The sequence below is a fragment of the Microcebus murinus genome, chromosome 6 (assembly GCF_040939455.1).
Source record: "Microcebus murinus isolate Inina chromosome 6, M.murinus_Inina_mat1.0, whole genome shotgun sequence".
NCBI lineage: Eukaryota > Metazoa > Chordata > Mammalia > Primates > Cheirogaleidae > Microcebus > Microcebus murinus.
Window position 1 is genome coordinate 82,371,893 of NC_134109.1, and position 23,234 is coordinate 82,395,126.

At 38.7% G+C, this 23,234-nt stretch overlaps 2 protein-coding genes across 13 annotated transcripts in view; one reads left to right on the plus strand and one right to left on the minus strand.

The window, feature by feature from the left end:
* Nucleotides 1-21,556, plus strand: part of TUBGCP4 (tubulin gamma complex component 4) — a 30,978-nt gene extending 9,422 nt beyond the window's left edge. Inside the window, exons 6-18 of one of the 2 annotated variants that reach the window (XM_012766617.3) lie at nt 728-807; nt 3,193-3,394; nt 6,019-6,184; nt 6,441-6,565; nt 10,383-10,433; nt 10,841-10,946; nt 12,502-12,609; nt 13,030-13,171; nt 15,945-16,122; nt 16,673-16,807; nt 18,337-18,453; nt 19,061-19,200; nt 19,857-21,556. In XM_012766617.3, coding sequence (XP_012622071.1) covers nt 728-807; nt 3,193-3,394; nt 6,019-6,184; nt 6,441-6,565; nt 10,383-10,433; nt 10,841-10,946; nt 12,502-12,609; nt 13,030-13,171; nt 15,945-16,122; nt 16,673-16,807; nt 18,337-18,453; nt 19,061-19,200; nt 19,857-19,869 — 1,563 coding nt within the window. In that variant the 3' untranslated portion in view covers nt 19,870-21,556. The remainder of the gene's footprint in view (nt 1-727; nt 808-3,192; nt 3,395-6,018; nt 6,185-6,440; nt 6,566-10,382; nt 10,434-10,840; nt 10,947-12,501; nt 12,610-13,029; nt 13,172-15,944; nt 16,123-16,672; nt 16,808-18,336; nt 18,454-19,060; nt 19,201-19,856) is intronic. The other variant, XM_012766619.3, reaches the window with a different exon arrangement.
* Nucleotides 21,557-21,680: 124 nt separating this feature from the next.
* TP53BP1 (tumor protein p53 binding protein 1) overlaps nt 21,681-23,234 on the minus strand; it is a 98,641-nt gene continuing 97,087 nt past the window's right edge. For all 11 annotated transcript variants that reach the window (XM_076004293.1, XM_076004296.1, XM_012766600.3 and 8 more), the window contains 2 exons: nt 22,439-22,584; nt 21,681-22,041 (listed from right to left, as the gene is read on the minus strand). In XM_076004293.1, the coding sequence (XP_075860408.1) occupies nt 21,854-22,041; nt 22,439-22,584 (334 nt within the window). In that variant the 3' untranslated portion in view covers nt 21,681-21,853. The remainder of the gene's footprint in view (nt 22,042-22,438; nt 22,585-23,234) is intronic.

A 23,234-nucleotide genomic window follows, 5' to 3' on the forward strand; every position in this document is an offset into this window, starting at 1 on the left:
TGGGGGAATCTTCTTCCTGCCAGGACAGTGGCAGAGAAGCTGGCGTGCCAAAGCTCTGCAGAGTTAACAAATGAGATGTCAAGAGTCCAGGTCCAGGGTGGGAATGGGGATTGATTGCACACAGGCACAGCAGGTGTTTTGGAGTGATGGAAGTGTTCTAAAACTGGATTGTGGTGATGGTTGCACAATGCTGTAAATTTACTAAACATTGTTAAATAGTATGCTTAAAAAGGGTGAATTTTATAGTGTGTAAATTATACTTCAAAGTGGTTTAAAAAAAAAAAAAGAACCTGAAGGACATAGAGACAGTGGATTATTGGAAAAGTACATACTTCACATGTAGTCTGAATTAAGCCTTAACCTGAAATGAAGAGCTTTCCTTGGCTTTGGAGTTCCAACTCTTAAGAGATTCTGGTTTCTTTGGGGCAGTGGTTCTCACACTTCACAGTGAGTTAGAATCACCTGGAAGGCTTGTTAAAACACAAACTGTGGGGCCCTACCCATGAATTTACATTCCTAAGGATTCTAGGGCAATGCTGATGTTGCTGAGGGGAGGGACCCATCTTTGAGAACAACTTAAATTTTATGAGAAATGCTTAAGTTTTATGAGAAAGTTTATCCCCATTCTCTGCTGGATTGTGCCCTCTTGGTTAAATATAGAATATTAGTTTGTGTTGCATAACCTATTAAAACGGAGTCCAGTTTGACAAGGCTGTATTTTCCACAGATTCATGGTTGTCAAATCCTGGAAACAGTCTACAAACACAGCTGTGGGGGTTTGCCTCCTGTTCGAAGTGCACTAGAAAAGTAAGTCATGGCTTGATTGGGAATTGGTGGTGGAGGTAGGTTTACTTGACTTCTCACAATTTATTTTTGGGTCATCTCAGGTTTCCCTCTGGGAAAAGTTATGACCAGGATAGAAAAAGCCACGTGAACAGAGGAGCCCATATAATCCTTACGATGGCTCAAGCATTGCAAAGAGAGTAATAGAGTGTTGAGTATCAAAGCCAGAATTTAGCTGCCTGGATGACCTTGAGGCCATCCTTTTTAATTTTTGGATGCCATTATCCCAGGATTTCCATTACATGTGCCAGATATCACTTGCTGTGTCTAAACATGTGCATTTGAGTAGCTGGTATTTTCACATCAGAGATCCTTGAAATGTTTATGCTTTATAATCCCATTATGCCACTCTTAGGAATTTCATTCTAGCAAAATTATTTAATAGAAGAAAATAACTGTACAAACATAGTCTTTGAAATGTTGTCTACTATGACAGGGAATTAGAAAATTACCAACAGTAGAAGAAAAACTAAATAAATACATAGTCACTTAATAGACTATAAAGCCATTAAAATTATAAATACCATAATAAAATGCAAAAATATATAATACTGAATATAATACAAAATTGTATTTGTCTTATGATTAAAACTATATTAAAAATCTATATGGAGTATTATCAAAGACTGCCTGTTTGATCTTTCTATCTCCTCCTTCCTTCTGATTTTTAAAAAAGAGAATGTGGCATTAATTGCAAAATTGTAATAGATGATCTCTGTGACCAGTCATGGCTCTTAATCTCCACTATTACCACTACACAAGTAAACCCTCAGAAGAGCAGGAAACTTTCCAAAACGTATTTTTAGGGACTTAATTGTCTATTATACTTTTATGCATAGAATATAAAATATTATGTAGATAATGTGAGAAAAATATATATATTAATAATCATATTATACCAAATTTTATAGACTACATACTCAGATATGCATAAGTGAAAATGGCTTCCCCTTTGATTTTTTTTAAAAGAGATTCCATTCAGTTAGCATACTACACATAGCAGGCTCAAGCTCTTATATGCTACAAATAGCAGGCTTTTCTTTCCAACTTTTTATTTTGAAAAATTTCAAACCTACAAAAAAGTTAAAAGAATAGTACAATAAAACATTCATACATCCTTTAGTTTCACCAGTTGTTAACATTTTGCCACATTTATCTTTTTTCTTTTTCCTTTTATATGTATATGTGAAATATTACACACCCCAGTATTTTTGCTGAATCATTTGAAAGTAGTCACGGATATCATAACATTTAACCCCTAAATACTTCACCTTGTATCCCTTTAGGAAAAAGCCATTCTCAATACCATCTTACACCCAAGAAGGTTAACAATAATTCAATACAATATTCAGAATATATCCAAATTTTTCAGTCATTCCCCAAAAGAAGAACTTAATAGTTCTTCTTTTGCAATTCAGGATCCAGTCAATGTTCACATGCTGCATTTGGTTCTCATGTCTTTTTAGTCTCCTCTAATTTGGAACAGTCCCCTTGCCTTTTGTTGTTGCTCTTGTTGCTTTCTTTGAAGACATTGACATTTTAAGAATTCTGACTAGTCCTAAGAATGTTCCACGATCTGGATTTATCTAATTATTTCTCCATGATTAGATTCAGGTTAAACATTTTTGACAATAATACTACATAGTGATGATATTTCCCATTTTGTCACACAAAGACAGTTTATCCCTTTATTGCTATTGGGAAGTTTGATCACTTGGTTTAGGTGTTTGCATCAGATCTCCACTGTAGAAGTACCTTTTCCCCTTTGTAATTAATACGCTATTTGGTGGGTGATCCTTTGAGACCATCTGAATATCCTATTCCCCAACAACCTTTCTGCTTTTTATTTTAGTTTCTGCATTTTGTTGGATCATACTGTATACCTGGCACTCATATATTACATCTCCTCTCCTTATGGATAACAAAATATATATATATATTTAATACTGTGCTAGCCAAAAAGAGACTCCATTAAGTCCATTTTTTAAATTTTTATTTTTTTTATTGCTATATAACAGTTGTACATATTTAGGACTCATCAGTTTTGAAAATTATATAAAAGGAGGAAAGAAAATGTGCCGCTTCTAAAAGAATATCAGAACATTTCACTGAACATTTCAGACTTCAGGATGTGGGCTACAAGTATGAAAATTCAATGAGTTAGTCGATCCACAAACATTTAAACTAGCACAATTATTTTTAACTTGATTGGTTATTTCCCTTATGATTCATCAAACTCTCAGTCCTCTATTTATCTTGTAGCAGTTTAAAGCGTGACTTCTGTGGCATTTGTGGGGTTTGGTATTGTCTAGGTGGACTTCTAAGCTTCTTGCTTTCCTCCCTGCTCAGAATCCTGGCCGTTTGTCATGGGGTCATGTATAAACAGCTCTCAGCCTGGATGCTACATGGACTCCTTTTGGACCAGCATGAAGAGTTCTTTATCAAACAGGGTCCATCTTCTGGTAATGTCAGTGCCCAGCCAGAAGAGGATGAGGAGGATCTGGGCATTGGGGGACTGACAGGAAAACAACTGAGAGAACTCCAGGACTTGGTGAGAGTGCAGCAAGGACCCTAGCATACTCCTACCAGGAGTCACGAAAGTCTAGCTAAATGATCTTTAGGTCATAGCCTGGGCACATTCCATAAATTCTTTAGATATAAATATTTGGCTTTATCTTAACTAATGTGAGACTACAAAATAGAAAATATGTTTGTTTAAAAAAAAAGCCATGTATTCTTCAAATATATATATATATTTGTAAGATTCCTTTTGTTTCCTGTTATCTCAATATATGCATCTAAGAGGTTAATAATAAGTCTTGTCTCTACGAGTGGTAGCTAGTTACCCTATAGCTTTTAAATGCAATTTGGAATTTTGATTAGACTCTTCAAAGTCCTGTATTATCCATGTTCATCCATCCATTCATTTACCCTGTTATATTTCATTGAATGCTTATTATGTGCCAGGCATTGTTCTAGCTGCCACAACTACACAGATATAAAAAATGTAGTGTCCTTGTCCTTAAGGAGCTTATAGTTTAATGGAAGACATAGAAAAGTAAACAGTTGCATTACAGTTTGCTAAGTGCTATGAAAAGAGTAAATCTGGGTGTTCTTGGAACATCATCTTGGGGTAGGGTCCAGGAGTAACTAGAGTAGGCTTTTCAGTGGAATGTATGTCTGTATTGCACAGAGTCTGGGAGGTCAAGAAATGTCCAGGCAGAAGGAATGGCGTATGTAAAGGTACAGAGGCCATGAAGGACATGGTTCATTTGGGGAACCATTAGTAATTCAATTGAAAGGATCAAGTTAAGGCTGACATATAATGAGTAACAAGTGAGAGATGGTGGAGAAGGGAAGTGGCACTCAATGAAGCTGTTAAGGAGAGACAAGATCATGAAGGTGCTTGTAAACAGTGGGAATGAATTTGGCCTTGAACCTGAAAAAGTTGGACACCATTGAAAAATTTTAGGCAAGAAGACAACATGATCAGACTTTATGATAGATTGCACTGGATGCTGTGCAGGGAATCATTTTTTAAAAAATCAGGATTAGAGGCAGGAAGACAGGTTGAGAGAGTTTCAGGGATACTTAGATGAAAATAATAGTGCCCTACACCAAGGCTGGTAACAGTGAATATGGAAAAGAATAAAAAGGTTTGAGATATGTTTAGGAGCTGGAATCAATAGGCCTTAGTGATTAGTTGGATATGAGTCAAGTGGGAAGAGTCAAGGACCATATGCAAGTTTCTGCCTTTAGCAGCTAGGTGAGTAGTGATGATAGGGAACGTGTATTGCTGGTATTGGGGAAAGAAAATGGGTCTAATTTTGGGCATGTTGAGTTTGAGGAACTTGTGGGAAATGTTCAGTGGGCTGTGCCCAGGGCTTATGAGAGCAGTCTAGCTTGCTATAAATCTAAATATGGAATCATCAGTATATAGCTCAGAGGTTTTTAGGCCGGGCGCGGTGGCTCACGCCTGTAATCCTAGCACTCTGCGAGGCCGAGGCAGGCGGATTGCTCGAGGTCAGGAGTTCAAAACCAGCCTGATCAAGAGCAAGACCCCATCTCTACTATTAATAGAAAGAAATTAATTGGCCAACTAATATATATAGAAAAAAATTAGCCAGGCATGGTGGCGCATGCCTGTAGTCCCAGCTACTTGGGAGGCTGAGGCAGTAGGATTGCTTGAGCCCAGGAGTCTGAGGTTGCTGTGAGCTAGGCTGATGCCACGGCACTCACTCTGGTCTGGGCAACAAAGCGAGACTCTGTCTCAAAAAAAAAAAAAAAAAAAAAAAAGAGGTTTTTCATCTGGGGTCCATGGGTGGCTTCAGGAGTTTCTGTGAAATGTTGTATGTCTACATTTGTCTGGAATGTCCACAGCTTTTATAATTGAAGAGAGGCCTGTGACCTAAAAATGTTGAAACAAACTGTTAGGATGATCAATGAAGCCATTGAAGAAGATATGATTATGTAAGAAGAGTATGTAGAGCAAGAGGAAAAGAGAGTTTGGGATAATGCCCAGAGGTGCACCAGTAGAGCAGAAGACCTGAAGGCCAGGCACAGTGGCTCACGCCTATAATCCTAGCACTCTGGAAGACCAAGGCAGGAGGAACGCTTGAGGTCAAAAGTTTGATACCAGCCTGAGCAAGAGCAAGACCCTGTCTCTACTAAAAATAGAAAAAATTAGCCAGGTGTGGTGGCGTATGCCTGTAATCCCAGCTACTCAGGAGGCTGAGGGAAGAGGATTGCTTGAGCCCAGAGTTTGAGGTTGCTGTGAGCTAGGCTGAGGCCACAGCACTCCACTCTAGCCCAGGTGACAGAGTAAGACTCTGTCTCCAAAAAAAAAAAAAAAAAAAAAACTGAAAAAAATAAAGACCACCCCTTTCACTATGCAGGTAAGGAAACTGATCATCTGCACGAGTTTTTACGCAGTAGTAAAGGCAGAATAAGGACTAAAATCCCACCAAAGTTTAAAAGCCACTGTTATTTCCACAATGCTACTCTACTGCCTGAAAATGAAATACTTTCCTCCAGCCCTGGTGATTTAAGTATTGTACAACTTCAGACTTAAAGTCCGTGCTTCTAGAAAATATAAATCATGGGTTGGGAGAGTTGCTAGATATTTTAGTTTCCTTTTCTTACTTCATCTCTGATACAAATTATTTCCTTGACTAGCGCCTGATTGAGGAAGAGAACATGCTGGCACCATCTCTAAAGCAGTTTTCCCTACGGGTGGAGATTTTGCCATCCTACATTCCAGTGAGGGTTGCTGAAAAAATCCTATTTGTTGGAGAATCTGTCCAGATGTTTGAGAATCAAAATGTGAACCTAACTAGAAAAGGTAGAGATCTCCTTGCCTGACGTATCACCTCCTTAAAAGCTGTTTATTAGTAGTATGTGGCCCCAAAGCATATTCTGTCCGGGGTGAGTGGCTGGTAATATTCATGTATTTAAGGTTGCAGCACAAGCATGATTGGTTGCCTGCTTTTGTCTGAGAAGCAGGCGAAGCTGCTGCCCCGCCAAGATTAGCCCTCTCCAGAAAACCATGGCTGGCCTGGGTGTTCTGCCTTCCTTTGTCATGTCTTCCTATTCTGCAGGATCCATTTTGAAGAAGCAGGAGGACACTTTTGCTGCAGAGCTGCATCGTCTCAAGCAGCAGCCGCTCTTCAGCTTGGTGGATTTTGAGCAGGTGGTGGATCGTATTCGTAGCACTGTGGCTGAGGTTTGTCTTTCATTTTATTTTTGGGGAAAGAAAATGGACTAATTCCCCAGAAATTGAGTAAATGACTTTTGTTTCTTCTTGATGTGGTTAGAGCTGAGCTTTGGAGAGAATTGTTTGACAGTTGAAGGGCAGGAGATGGAAAATAAAAGCATTCTTTTTGTTTTTAATAACAGAGGCAGAGCTGTCTTAGCCTTTTCTCATCTGACAGGTGTTTTTTAGTGAGTTAGTGGAATAAAGGAGAGGTGGTCTTGTTTTAATTTCTCACAGTCAGCACTTTGGATCTGTCTATAATATATTTTGCAACAACTCCAAGGAATCAACTGATTCTGACTAAATTTAGTGTCTTTCTTATATTTTAGTATGGCTTTATAACATTCTTTCATTTATGTGTACGATAGTCTTATGAGAAGAGCAGAAAAATATTATTTTCCATACTTATATTTTAGTATGGCTTTATAACATTCTTTCATTTATGTGTACAATAATCTTACGAGAAGAGCAGAAAAAATATTATTTTCCAGCCAGGCGTGGTAGCTTATGCCTATAATCCTAACACTCAAATTCCTTTCATCTTTTTTCACTGAATCTATTTCTGTTCTTTTACCATTGTTGTTACAACTCTTTGGGAAATATAATTAATGGAGGAAAGTAGAATTTTATTGGATGAGTTATGTAAGATTTCAAAATCAGTGTTTTCTTGTAAAATTTTGAAATGAATATATTGCTAGAAATTATATTTCCAATCAGTTTAAGATGTGGTTTCTTGCTCTGGGTTCCTTTTCCCCTTGAGTCTATTTATATGATAAATTCCTGGTTGAATTTTCAGATGTTTCTTTTTTTAATATACTGTTAGAGTTGGTTAGCCAATAAAATATTTAGAATTTTTACATTAACATTCACTAGTGAAATAAGACTATACTCTTCTCTTCCTATATTATTCTTTTTTTCCTAGATTATGGGGGGTACAAATGCTATGGATACATATATTGCCTTTGCACCACCCAAGTCAGAGCTCCAAGTGTGCTCAGCCCCCAGACAGTGCACACTGTACCTGTTAGGTGTGAATTTACCCATTCCTTCCTTCCCCCTCCCACCTGCCCCAACACAAATGGCTTTTATCAAAAAGTCCCAAAACAATAAATATTAGCATGGACATGGAGAGGTAGGAGCACTCATACACTCCTGGTGGGACTGCAAACTAGTACAACCTATATGGAAAGTAATATGGAGATACCTCAAAGAACTAAAAGTAGAACCACCATTTGATTCAGCAATCCCACTACTGGGCATCTACCCAAAGGAAAAAGGATATTCTATAATAAAGACCCCTGCACTCGAATGTTTATAGCAGCACAATTCACAATTGCAAAGATGTGGAAACAACCCAAGTGCTCATCAATATATGTGAGTGGATTAATAAAATATAGTATATGTATACCATGGAGTACTACTCAGCCATGAAAAATGGTGAACTAAAAGTATGAATGGAAAAACAACCACCACATTCACTCACCATTAAATTGATACTAATCAGTCAACACATAGGCACATACGGAAGTAACATTCATTTGGGTGCCCATCAGGTGGGAGTGGGGAGGAGGGGATGGGTAAATTCACACCTAATGGGTGCTATGCATGCTGTCTGAGGGATGGGCATGCTTTTAGCTGTGACTTTGGCAGTATAAGGCAATTTATGTAACCAAAGCGTTTGTACCCCCATAATATTCTGAAAGTAAAAAAAAAAAAAAATCTAATCCATGTTTACTAACAATCAGCTAAAAAAAAAAAAGGTTATATACATACATATCTGCATTTCCAATATTGGAATAGATCTGTAAGACATTCATTCAGCTGATACCAGAAGTTATGTCTGGGAAGAATGATAAATGTGTGAAGTAGTGAAAGCAGATTTTCATTTTCATTCTATTTGCTTCTTTTTTTGTTTCACAACACATGTGTTATGCATAAATAACTTAGTCAAAAGAAAAAGTTCAAATAAAAAAGTGAAATAGAGCTTTAAAAAAAAACTATTGATATGAGACATTTATTTCTTGTACCAGTTTTGGTATTTTCTAGAAACTTACCCATTTAATCTACATTTAATTTTTTAAAAAAAAATCTCTGCTGTCTATACCTATTTTTATTTTATATTTTATCTAAGTTTTCTCTTTATTATTGTTTAGTCTTACTAATCTTTTCAAAGAACCAGCTTTTGTTTTTATTATTTTTTTCCTTTTCTTTTTAAGAGACAAAGTCTCACTATGTTGCTCAAGCTGGAGTGCAGTGGCTACTCATAGGCTCGATGATAGCACACTGCAGCCCCGAATTCCTGGACTCGAGTGAGCCTCCGAAGTAGATGGGATTATAGATAGGCAGATACCGCCACACCTACCATATTCTTTTTTTAATTCTGTATTTCATCAATATCTGCCTTTCTCTTTATTATTTTCTTCCTTCTTGTTTCTTTGAGTTACTATTTTTCTAAGTTGAAAGCTTGATTCCTTTATTTTTAACCTTTATTTTTGGAGAAGTATATATAAAACTTACATATTACTTTGATTATGTCCCATGCGTTTTTGGCATATAGTATTTTCATTTTCATTCTGTTCTAAATAATTCTTAATTTCCTTTATGATTTTCTTTTTAACCAAGGAATTTGTTGTTTTAATTTTCTTGCATTATAGTTGGAGAACATAGTTCTATATTGATATTGGTTCTTTGGAATCTATTGCAGCTTTCTTTGTGGACAGGGTCTGGTGTGTTTTTAGCTGTTCTTCATGTGCCCAGAGATTATATATTCTGTGTTGAATGTAGAGTTATAATTGTTCATTTTGAGGATATATATTAGGCATGTGCATATTTATAATAAATACATATTTATTCTGTTTTTCCTTTCATTTACACATAATGTCCTCTGTATCATCTATGATATATGTTATATATATATAATATTTTTTGTCTTAAATTGCATTTTATTAGTTATTAAGATCACTGTCCAACTTTCTTTTGGAAAATTACCTTATGTCTTCTTCTATCCTTTACTTTGAACCTATTTGGTTTTATTCCACCCTTATTGCCCTCCCAGTCCCCAGGCAACGACTGAGCTGCTAATTCTGTCACTATAGGTTAGTTTGCATTTTCTAGAGTTTATAGAAATGTATTCATATATGTACTCTTTTGGTGGAGGGGATCAGGCTTCTTTTATTCAGCATAATTATTTTGAGATGAATCAATGTTGTATTTATCAATAGTTTATTCCTTTTTACTGCTTAATTCTGCTGATAGACATTTGGGTTGTTCCCTCATTGTAGTTTTAGTTTGCACTCCCTAGTGACTAATGATGTTAAACATTTTTTCATGTACTTCTTTGCCCATTTTGTATTGGGTTTTTTGTTTTCTTAGTATTGAATTTTGAGAGTTCTTAATATATTCTGAATATAAGTTCTTTTTCACATATGTAACTTACAAATATTTTCTCACATTCTATGACTAGTCTTTTCATTCTCTTAATGGTGTCTTTCAAAGAACAGAAGTTGTTCATTTTGATGAAGTCTAATTTATCTTTTTTTTCCTTTTATGGATCATGTTTTTGCTGTTGTGTCACTTCGCCAAGGTCTCAAAGATCTTCTCCTTTGCTTTCTTCCAGAAATTTTATAGTTTTCAATTTTACCTTTAAGTCTATAATTATTTTGAGTTAATTTTTTTATGTGGTGGAAGGTATGTTCTTTTTTCAGTACATTGCTAGATTTGTACCAAACCATTCTTTGCTAGAGTTTTCATTATAATGAAATTTTGTCTCTGTTGGTTCTTTTCATAGCATCTCTGGAAGTTGATGGTAGAAGAGTCAGATTTACTGGGTCAGCTAAAGGTAATAGTTGTTCTTTTAATTCTTAAAATAATGCTGTTGGGTACACTTTGTAACCTTTTCCTGAGAGCAAGTTGCCTATATCCAGACTTCCAGAGTGGACTCATTTGTTCTTATCCAATAAGCAAACTATACCTAATGCTACAAATCTATAATACAAAGATTTAGGAGTTTCTTTCTTCTGGCATAATATAATTATGCTGCTGTTGAAGAAATGATACCAAATACACAGCAGTCATCCTGCTGTGAGGAACTGCTAAGTATGCCTCTTTGAAATGAGAAATGCCTAATCTTTTTGTTGGCTGGGCTCAAATTGATGAGATTGGAAATGTGTATGTGTAATTCCCTCAGGATAGTGAGGAGCTCCGGGCCCTGTTTTACTGAATTGTAAATTGAAATTCTTTCCTCAGATCATTAAAGACTTTTACCTTCTGGGACGTGGAGAACTCTTTCAGGCCTTCATTGATACAGCTCAACACATGTTAAAAACACCACCCACTGCAGTAACTGAGCATGGTAATTACCTGTGGCCCTGAGAATGACCAACTTATTGAAGTTTCAGGGTATTTCTTGGCTGCTGCTGACCCTTTTAAGACCTGCTCCACATAAGAGGAGCCTGGTGAGTTACAGAGCAGATTTCCAAAGATGGAAGGCCCTTTCAGGTAGGCTTCACACTGAGGTCAATAGGAACAGCATCTTGGCCTACAATCCTCCCTGGAAGAATTGGTGCAGGCCTTCAAAGCAGGTATTTTGTATCATCAGATTATAGCCATATATACCCTATGGGGCATATTGGAACTTACTGCCACTTGTAGTGATGTATTAGAATTCTTTAGGTGTGAATGATGGAAACCTAACCTGTGGTAGCCTAGTTAGAAAGGGGAACTTATTTGCTTTTATATCTAAAACTCCAGTAGGATAGGAGTATAGCTAAGCCTCAGAACAACTGAAACTAGGGACTTGGATACTATTAGGAGTCTCTCTCTCTTTCTCATCATATCTTACGTACGTGTCTCTTATATACTCTTTGATGACCTTCAGTTCCATCTGGAAACATGGGCACCGACAGGAACATGTGCCAGGAACATGCCTCACAGTGAGGAACCAAACCCAGTCTCTCTGGTACCAAGTTAAAGAATTCTAAAGAAAGGGTTTTGATTGGCTCAGCTCAGATCACATGCCTATTCCTGTATCAGTCAATGAGGTCAGACACTAGGATATGCCTAGTTCAGTAAATCAGCTGATGGCCATTCCTATTCAAACTACGTGAACAGAGTTGGGTGAGGATCTGAGCCAGGAAAAGAAAATGGGAAAGAGAAAATACATAAACACAGGGTGATCGTTTTTCTAGCTCAATAAAACAATAGATGTCCACTGTATACCACTTATATACTACTTTTTTGGTTGCAGATATCAGAAAACCTAATTCAAACTTACTTAAGCAAAGAAAAAAAAGGAAAGAAAGATTTTATTGATTCTCATAACTGAAAAGCTCAGAGGTATGATGGCTTTAGGCAAAGTTTGATCCAGCTGCTCATGTAACACCTTTAGGTCTTGGTCTCTCTCCATCTTTCACCTCTCCCTTTCTTCTCAGATGGGCCTGCTCTGTATGGTAACAAGATAGCCCCCAGCTAATTTACATCCTACTAAGTGTCTGTTTATCTCTAAAAAAGAGCTGTACGTTTTAGAGTCTGAATAGAGCCTCTGGATTTGCCTGGCTTGGGTCATGGTCAATTTGTCCCTAAACAAATTAGTGTCCCTAAACAAATTAGTAAAGTATTACATTCCATTTGATCATGCCTGGGTCACCTGCCTACTCCTAGAATCAGGTATTATCTCTAGTTCCCCACCAGAACTACATGAACTATACTGAATATAGATGATTCTCCAAGGAAAACTTGTTACCAGTAGGAAGAAAAGGAAGAATGAATGCTAGTCATGCAAAAGCAACAGCTGTCCACTGCATCCTGCTATTAGTGTTAGGCAGGTTAGGGGAGAAGTGGAAGCTGGAGGAATTTGAGTCTGTTATGTAGCCAAGGATTCTTGTCTGCCCATCTGTTCTTTTTTGCAGATGTGAACGTGGCCTTTCAACAGTCAGCACACAAGGTGTTGCTAGATGATGACAACCTCCTCCCTCTGTTGCACCTGACAATTGAGTATCATGGAAAGGAACACAAAGGTTTGTCATTCTTACCTGATTCTACTGGTCATCATCCATTTTCTCATCTCTGCATCCATCCACCTCCACAGAAACCATATAAGTTTGGACCTTAGAAATGATCTGGTACAGTACTATAATTTTATACAGAAGAAAAAGGAAATCCAGAAATCCAAAGTGAGATGCTCAGCCCATGTGTTTTGTTTTGGGTTTTGTTGTTGTTGTTGTTATGCTGCTGGAATGGTCCCAGTTTCTTTCTTTCCAGCCTCTAGACTTTAAGGCTGAAAACAAAAATCTCTGAAAGATCTCCCAAAAGAACCTCACATAGAAGTTTCTCTGCCTCCCAGTGAGCTCTCATTTCATGAATGTTATTCAACTTTTTGAGTCTGTGGTTCTGGATTACCTAAACTGTCTTTTTTTCTTTTCTTTTCTTGATCATAGCAGATGCTACTCAGGCAAGAGAAGGGCCTTCTCGAGAAACTTCTCCCCGGGAAGCCCCTGCATCTGGCTGGGCAGCCCTAGGTCTTTCCTACAAAGTACAGTGGCCACTACACATTCTCTTCACCCCAGCTGTCCTGGAAAAGTGAGTATTTCTGAGATTCTCACAGGTAAATATCACTTACCTATACTTCCAAGGGAAGAAATTATCAGGAAAAGAATTAATTGGAGCAATATAGCCACCCAACTAGTTTTTAACAATCTGTAAATCAGAAGTTACAAAATCTTATGCCTTCAAGGACTAGATTGATCACATTAATAAGTGATTTACAGGCCGGGCGCGGTGGCTCACGCCTGTAATCCTAGCACTTTGGGAGGCCGAGGCGGGCGGATTGCTCAAGGTCAGGAGTTCGAAACCAGCCTGAGCGAGACCCCGTCTCTACCAAAAATAGAAACAAATTAATTGACCAACTAAAAATATATATAGAAAAAATTAGCCGGGCATGGTGGCGCATGCCTGTAGTCCCAGCTACTCGGGAGGCTGAGGCAGTAGGATCGCTGAGCCCCGGAGATTGAGGTTGCTGTGAGCCAGGCTGACGCCACGGCACTCACTCTAGCCTGGGCAACAAAGTGAGACTCTGTCTCAAAAAAAAAAAAAAATAAGTGATTTACAGATGTGAGACATAGGGAGCAGTGGGTGCTGGAATGAATAGGAGGGTATATACCTACTTAAAACCATCATAATTAAAAAAAAAAATTGCCAAGTAACAAGCAATGTGTAGGCTGCCAATTTGTGAGCTCTGGAAAATGAGATTGGGCATAAACCCCAAAAGATAAGGGAGGTCTCAGGAACAACATTAAGAATCTAGCCCTTAAGGATTCTATTAGACCTGAAAAGATTGCTGCCTAACTTTTATAACTTTCTGTTGATTTACTTGGAAAAGTCTTCCAGCCCAAATGTTTGCTGTGGATATTAGCCACTGGGGAGATCACCTCCTTACCCTCCCCCCTAGGGAGAGGCAACAGGGGCAGCCAAGCTGGGGGGATGGAATTAAGGAATTAGACCAAGGCAGTATGAGACTTCCTATTTGATCAGCCTTGTTCTTTATCACAAGAGCCTGCCAAGTACTGTTACTTGGCCTGGTCAGGATCTAATATCCCCAAACCAGGGGGGAACTAGAGATCTGTGGAAAGGAGGTAGAAGAAGCATACTTGGCTGGTGGTGGCCTCTGAAATCCATCCCCATACTGTTTCTAGGAACTTCCCAAACCCTATTCCTGGTTAGAGAACTGGCCACTGGCCTGGTTGGAGGATGAAAGCTGTCGTGCTCAGTGATGCTAGAAGAATGGAGAAAAAGGAAGCAAAAGAACAAAAGGGCTATCTCTTCTTCCAAACACCACTCTTCATTCTTCCTGTTCCTATTCACAGCCTTAGGGTATAATAGATTGGGCATAAACCTGAAAAGATGAGGCTGATTCAGACAGATTACATGGCAAGTTCAGAGCCAATGGTCCAGCTAAGCAAGTTGCATGGACCTTGTCCAAAGAGCTTCCAAAGCTCCACAGCTCTCCACATCCCACAGGCCAACAGTGTACTTATTTCCTAACTTGATGTGTTCTTAACACCCTTGAAGTAATCGAGTTTAGAAGTGTTTTCTTTAACTTTGCATTAGGAAAATTTCTAAGTATAAACAGAAGTATACACTATAACAAACTCCCACGTCCTCTTTACCTACCTTCAGTAACCACAACTGTATGCTACTTGTTTCATCTATCCCTCCTCCTCTGCCCTCTGCCCTTTTTTTTACTGGAGCTTTATAAAGCAAATCCCAGACATGTCATCTCACTCTGCCACTAAGCAATTCAAAAAGGGATATTTCAATATAATTACTACAATGCCATTACCACACTCAATAAAATCAACACTAATCCCTTGTAACTTAATATCTAGTCTACACTGAAATTTCCCCAATTATCTAAAAATATTTTTATGATTGGGTTTGTTCAAATCAGTATCTAAACAAGGTCTGTTATTTCACTATGTTTGTTCCATTAGAAATAGATAATCTTTAAAACAAAATGGTATTGGATTGTCTTCTGCAAGCCTGCCTACAAATAAGTAAAGATATCCAGTTCTACCAGGAATCAGCTGCTCTTCCCATCTCAGTACAGGGTCTCAGCATTAAGCAGTTAGCCCCCAAGCTTACTGGGAGGCAGGAGTCTGATCCCATTAAGGAAGGTATTTTATCTTTGGGCTTCAGGAACAGAGAATCAGAGTCATCATAATCCTTGATTCATAAAACACTATTATTATTGGTTCATGGAAGACCTTCTTTCCTTCCTTCACACACACACACACACACACACACACACACACACACACACACACACACGCACGCGCGCGCGCGCGCACACATTATCTCTCTCTCCCCCCCACCCCCCTCTCCACTCTGTCTCTCAAAACCACTTCCCAGCACAAAAACTAGAGCACTGACAACAATGTCCATCTACTAATGTGTTTGTTCCCAGTCTTGTCCCCTTGCTTTCCCCAACCCATAGTGACCATGACCATAAATTCCATCTTTCTTTCCTTTTTCTGTAGTTTTACATCTATATATGTTCCCCCAAAGTTTTATTTTGCTTTTAGTTGTTTAAAGAATTATAAAAAATACTGTATGTAATCTTTTGCAATTTACTTTTTTCATTCAAAAATCATATTGCTAAGAGTTTTATTGTGTTGTATAGCTCAAATGCATTCATTTTGACTGCTATATAATACTCCATAAATAAATTATAATTTATTTGTCCACATCTCTGGCCATTTTTCGTTCCTTCCTGTAGCACAAAGTTCTAGGGTCTGTCATATGGGGGCATGTGGGAGTAGTTTTTATCTTGAATAGCCTGATGTTTCCGTCATAGGTACAATGTCGTTTTCAAGTACCTACTGAGTGTGCGCCGGGTGCAAGCCGAGCTGCAGCACTGCTGGGCCCTACAGATGCAGCGCAAGCACCTCAAGTCCAACCAGACTGATGCAGTCAAGTGGCGTCTAAGAAATCATATGGCGTTCTTGGTGGATAATCTTCAGTACTATCTCCAGGTCTGTGCCAAGGGATGGGTAGAAAGTAGGGGTATAAAAAAGTCTAGGAGGTTGGCAGACAGATATCGAAGGCAAACTACAGTTCTTTCTGGCAAAACACTAAATTCAGGAGTTTTGTCACGAGGCATGTTTCTTAAGGGCGTGTTAGAGAAAAATGGAAATAAATGGATGAAGGGGAATATGGAGTTAGGATCCTTATCAGGAATCCATTGTTTATTGTTCACTTGCCCCTGGTTTTTATTGTTTGTTATAATGTCTGGAATCCTATAGGACTTAACCAGGTCAGTCAGTGGAGGGACATAGCATGAAAGGATTAGGTTCAGATAAGGGAGAGTGGTTTGCCAAGACACTGGAGGTGAGGTGGTTAAGAATTAGGCAAATTATTCCTACAAAGCTGGGCAATATAAGGGTGTCTTTGGACAGCCTTAAAGTGGGTTGGTTAGAAAGAAGATAAGCAAAGAATTTCTATTTCATCCTATCAGGCATCTTAATGTCTTTGAATGCTTAGAACATGCAAGATGCTAAAACTGTTTGTGTAACTGTCTATCAGGTAGATGTACTAGAGTCTCAGTTCTCACAGCTGCTTCATCAAATCAATTCTACCCGAGACTTTGAAAGCATCCGGTTGGCTCATGACCACTTCCTGAGCAATTTGCTGGCTCAGTCCTTTATCTTGTTGAAACCTGTAAGTAGAGCTGGTTGATTCCTTCATTGTTTCTAGCACAGACTGTTCCCCTTAGGCATTATGAGTTGACAGGATATGAAACTATCATTAAGCAATTATTCAACTCCATTTTTTAAACGTTTTTTAACAACTTACAAAGCAAAACTAAAAGGGAATGTTAAAAGGGAACTGAAATATCTTTGAATGTCTGAAATATTACACCATAAGATGTGTTAATAAACTATAATTTATTATAGTAGCTATAAGATTATGGTAGCTATAGCTATGAATAGCTGTAGATTAAAGAATTATGTGCTTAACCTCAGAAGGAAGAATTTAAAGAAATTCAAAAACCTTTCTGACATTATAGGAAAAAACAAAGAAAAGCATAGAGAGTTCACTTTCTTAGAACTCTTTTGGACCAGGATTGAGCAGCCATTTGAAAGTTGTTTTCAAAGACAGCCAGAGTAGTGTCTCTCTCTATATGTAAGTAGGTATATCTGCAAATACATATATATCTCCTTTATGGCAATTATTCTCAACCTTGGCTGCACTGGAATCATCTGGGACCTTTAAAAAAATCTAGGCCCCAGAACATTTAAATTAGAATCTCTGGAATGGGACCCAGGCACCGGTATTTTTTAAAACTCAGAAGCTGCCTCTAATTCCAGGATGAAAGCAGGAAGATTAAAGTGATCACTTGTGATTTCTAATGTAATGGTTGTATTTTAGCTCTGACATGAGCTAGCCATTACTCCTCATTACCACAAGTTCTACAGGCTTCTTTTTGGTTCTGTTATGTGGGGCTATTCTGTTATGTGGGGTTATTTTTGCTGCACTAAGAAAGAGTGAGTTGTTATGATTGCCACTCCAAAGGGTTCTGTGAATTGAAAACAACAAAGAACCACTGTGACAGGTAGACAGTGTCCTGTATGGCATGGGTACATCCTTGGGGAAAAGCAGAATATCAGAGTAAGTCATCATCACTAAATATTTATTGTGTGCTTACTGTATGCAAGGCATGGGAAATACAAAGAGGTATAAGTCATGGCTCTGCCCTTAAGGAGCTCACAATCTAGCTGGAGAAACAAAACATACACACATACAAAGATCATTATCAACCCAGGTGGCTTGAATAATTGCCAAGTAAACATAGGATAATGTAGAAGTGGGGGCTCACTGAAGGCTACAGTGGGAAGGGAGCACTGCACTGGGAGAGTGGAACCTGAAGGCATTAGAAGATTATCTCAGGCACAGGGAACAACACTTACAGCTCAGAGATAGGAACACACTTTGGGTCTAAGAAATGACTAGTTTAATGTGGCTAGAGAAAGGTTTTGTATAATGGTAACTAAGAGAATAATAGCATCTTTGCCAGGAATGGATGAGTTTGTTTTACATGTGTTGCATTTGTGCTCGCAAGCCTTGCAAGTGGCAGTGCGTGTCTTTGCTGAGGTCAGATTGGGATGTCAGCTATTAGACTATTTTCCCAGATCTTTAATTTCACAGATGTATTTCTTTTCATAATGGTAACTCTGTTTCCCGGATAGGTGTTTCACTGCCTGAATGAAATCCTAGATCTCTGTCACAGTTTTTGCTCGCTGGTCAGTCAGAACCTGGGCCCCCTGGATGAGCGAGGAGCTGCTCAGCTGAGCATTCTTGTGAAGGTGAGTCTGCCTGGCTGTTGGAAGTATGCAGCTTTGTCCAAAGGATAGAGGTGGTTTTGCCAATGGAGAATTCATGATCTTCCCTCTCAGTCAATAAAGCATTTCCTCAAGACATGTACACAGAAATAACAAGATACAGAGATATGCTGGTATCTGTTGACTTTGAAGAATATGCCACCTCACAGTGTTCAAAAATAGGTCAGCCTGAATACTTTCAGCCAACCAAACATGCATTGGCTTTGTTCTCACTTTCTCACATCCTACCCATCCTTATTTCCTTGAACTAACCCCCTATCTCACTGAAATTATAATTATCTGCCTCTAACAAAACAGGCTCTCCCCAACCCCCATACATGACAGAATACATTAATTGGATACCAGCTGCCAAATTCCTATTGATGAAAGAGTCCATGCATTTTGTGGAGTTGGGAAGTCAAGTTATTTTAGGAGCTAATAGAAATGGGGATGTGGGAAGGCCAGTTAGTTCTGTGTATAATTTTGAGCAAGGCTTTTCCAAGTAACTTTCTCCCAGTGCCCCCCACCCCATCCTCCACATGGAGAGTTGGTGAGTGTAAGAGGAATGACAACTGAGTCCTTCTCTCTGCAGGGCTTTAGCCGCCAGTCATCACTCCTATTCAAGATTCTCTCCAGTGTTCGGAATCATCAGATCAACTCAGATTTGGCTCAACTACTGTTACGACTAGATTATAACAAATACTACACCCAGGCTGGTGGAACTCTGGGCAGGTAGGAACAACCGTTGGGGAACTTAGTAGACTTTTCTTTTTTCAGTGACTTTTTAATGAGTTGTAGAATTCCAGAGCTGGAAGGAGACTTTAGCCATCATCTAGTCCAAACACCCTCATTTTATAAACAAGGGTCAGAGAAACAAGGGGTGTGTCTGTCCATCTTTAAAAATTTTAATGAAGATTATTTTCCACTAAAAATCATCATGATGGTAAAATACTAAAACAACTGACAGTGAGATAGGCGTTAAGTCTTGCTGGGTTATATGTATTGCTATAAGTGGCTTCCAGTCCCAATTCTGACTTGAAGTAGCTGTGCAGCCTTAGGCACCTGGCCTTGCCCCCAGCTTTTGCATCTATAAAAGGAGGGGATGCCTCTTCTAATGCTAAACCTTTATTTACATCTAATAGTGAGATTCAGTGGTAGCTGGCTTCTCAGAACTATGTGTCATTCCCACTCAAAAATCACTTTATTGTTCTCCCTTCTCTATCTAAAATATCCTCAAGCAGATTTTTTTCTAAGTGATTTTAGTAGAAGAGTCAAAGAAAAGAAACTGATGACGGTATCTAGATCACAGGTTGCCCTGAAGCATATTTCTTTGAAGACAATCTTGGGAAAGCATGATATTTAATGAGGTTCTTTTTTCTCTTTTGTAGTTTCGGGATGTGAGAATTTCTGACTCATAAACTGAAATAAGTCAATACCACCACATTCCCAAGTCCGTATGAGAAGATTCAAAACAAATATCCCATTCTCTAGCCACGTGCCAAACGTCTACAGCCTAGTGACAGGGCGCTACCTTTTCTCCTAGAAGCAATTACTGAATATCCAGGGGTATAAATCCTTCCTGTCATTCTCACATGGAAGGAGTCTGTCTGGAAGGTTCTTAACTCACCCATCAGGGCGAATGTGTGGCAGCTATTCCTATGCTGACCATGCAAGGACTCTGATCCTTTACATGGAGAACACCTGTTGGATATGTTCATTTATTCAACATTTACTGAGCACCTGCTATGTGCCCAGGTACTGTTCAAGTTGTGTGGGGGGTACAGCAATAAACAATATAGATCAGAAAGTTAAATATTTTGGGTTCATATGTGAAAAAGGAATTATGTTTATAAATAGGCCAGCTGCTAGATGTTACCACTAACTGAGAAAGGAACAGGTGTAATATAGACTTTCCTTCTCTCTACACCAAGTAATCTATACCTACACTAATAGGTATAGGGCACTAATATCTTTCCTCACTCAGAAATTTAAGATTTCTGAAGAATTTTGCCAATAACTTCTAATTATTTAAGTCTGGTAAAAGGGAAATTCTAACTAATGAAAAAATACATTAAAATCATTAATGTATATCTTTCCTCCCCAAAGAAAAAAGGTCCTTAAGAAAAAACTGAGGTCAAATTATTAGATTTTAAATACTGAAAATTGCAGGACTAATTATCCCATTTTAGATAAACCACAGGAGTTAAGGTTCTCCTAATATGGCCCAGCCATCACTGGTAATCATTAATGTTCACATCAATGTGAACCAAAATAAATATTCATTGAATAGCCCCCTATAAACTGAAAAAGATGCAGTGTTCCGGTCTTGGCTTATAGTGACTGAATCTGATCTTTACATCCTCTACTACACACTACAACACCCTTATTCCCTGCTATTGTCAACCAAAGATGACCCATTCCCTCTGCTGCCTCTAGAGCAGGCATTGGCAAACTGGCTTGTTTTTGTCAATACAGTTATACTGGAACACAGCCACGCCCATTCATTTACCCATTGTCTTTGGTTGCTTTTTCATGCTCTCACAGCAAAGGTAAGTAGTTGTGACAAGACCAAATGGCCCACAAAGTCTAAAATATTTACTGTTTGGCTCTTTACAGAAGAAATTTGTTGACCCCTGCTTTAAAGAATGAGAGGACATTAACAGGGATAATATTATGGGTAGGGAAGGAATAGCTTCCAGCTATTGTGACAATAAAATATTGGACCTCTGACTAGAGCCTTTAACATTTCCAAGTGTTCTCACTTGTGCCTCTCATGTTTGTCTTACAGAAAGTCGTCCCATCAAGCTTATGGTCACTGTCCATTCATAGCAATTGGTCCTTTTCCATTTTAGCTCAGAATGGGTGAATATCCACAAGGCAGCTGTTAGTGAGCTTAGCTCTAAAGAGAGCAAGAGACATCTTTTTATAACTGTCAGGAAACGTAGAGCTGTGCCCAGTTCCACTTAACTTTTGGCACAACTATTAATCTGGGCCCTCACCTACTTTAAAATTGAGTTTTTGGAAGCATAGCATTTTAGACAGCCTGGCACAACCTTTGACAATGATGCCAAAGAATAAAGTTTCCACTAACTTTTTATTTTCCTTGGCTAGTTGTCCTCCTAAAGTGAACAAGCCTATTGAAAGCCTCAGAGAAGGTTGTTTGCCTTGTCATTTGTTCTGAGATTAAGTACAAAGAAACAGATGAAGAAATCTCAGTTACTACAACCAAAGAGATTCAACATTTATTTTATCATAAAAGTCCAGCAAATAAAACTATATACAAGATCCATGCAAGGAATCCAATTACACACAAGACACATTTAAAACCTGGTTAAAACACAATCTCCACAATAGCAGTGAATAAAACTGGTAAGACCAAGTATCTTTAGTGAGAAACATAATCATGTTTATATTTTGGATGTTGTTTGAATCCAATTCTTTCCCCAACAATGAGGCACTGGATCACCCACTCTTGTGACACCACAGGCAACTGCAGTGCTTCAGCACACTTCAGCACTGAGGCTGGGCACGAGGGGTCCGTCACCACCACGTCAAATACACCTAAAGCAATATCTGTAAGGAGCAGGAGAAAGTGAAAGGAAAAGGACACTCAAATTAGCCCTCTGTTAGAAAGATATGTCTTTTAGCCAATACATCCACGGTACCCAAACATATAACCCTGATATGTCAAACACAGGACTACAGATCATGACCAAAAGTAAAAAGTTATAATCACCATATGCTGACCTTGTAGAAATGTTTAACAGATATGCCACAGGAAATACTATACCTCAGTAGAGGCATAGACAGCCCAATGCTTTACTTACATTGACTCACCTCTTGAAGGTAGTACTTTTCTTCTCTTAGAAACATGGATATGGTCAACTTATCCGGACTGAGACTTGGACCACAAGGCCTAACAGCTATGGGTCCTTGAAACAATGACAACACACACACTCTTTCTAGGTACCTTTGTTATGGGCACTTGAATGGTGCTGCTTCACGGAGGCTGCCCCTCCAGTCATGAGGATTTCAGACCAGAGCTCTAGGAAGTTCTGCTGTTGGTCTGATACTAAGAGTACCTTCAGATTCTGGAAGGGGTTTTCACGAGGTTGCCTATAAAAGAGAGACACAGCCGTTTGGAATTGAAAGAGACCTTAGGCCGGGCGTGGTGGCTCACGCCTGTAATCCTAGCACTTTGGGAGGCTGAGGCGGGCGGATTGCTCAAGGTCAGGAGTTCGAAACCAGCCTGAGCGAGACCCCGTCTCTACCAAAAATGGAAATAAATTAATTGACCAACTAAAAATATATATATACAAAAAATTAGCCGGGCATGGTGGTGGATGCCTGTAGTCCCAGCTACTCGGGAGGCTGAGGCAGTAGGATCGCTGAGCCCTGGAGATTGAGGTTGCTGTGAGCCAGGCTGACGCCACGGCACTCACTCTAGCCTGGGCAACAAAGTGAGACTCTGTCTCAAAAAATAAAAAAATAAATGAAAATAAAAAAAAAGAAAGAGACCTTAGCATGACAAATAATATCCAAAAAATAGCCCTTCTGCAAAGGGACTCATGCACATTTGAATGCTTTCAAAACCTAGACCTGTATCAGGGTCACCCTCTTGCTGTGAATCTGTATTCTCTGGAATCCTGGCTTTCTGATCCTACCCTTCTGATTTCCTTGTTTGTCCCAGATTTGGAAATAATCCAAATCCTGTTCCTGAGTCTATATTTTTTAAATGGCTTTCTTAAAACTTAGTTCCCTAACCT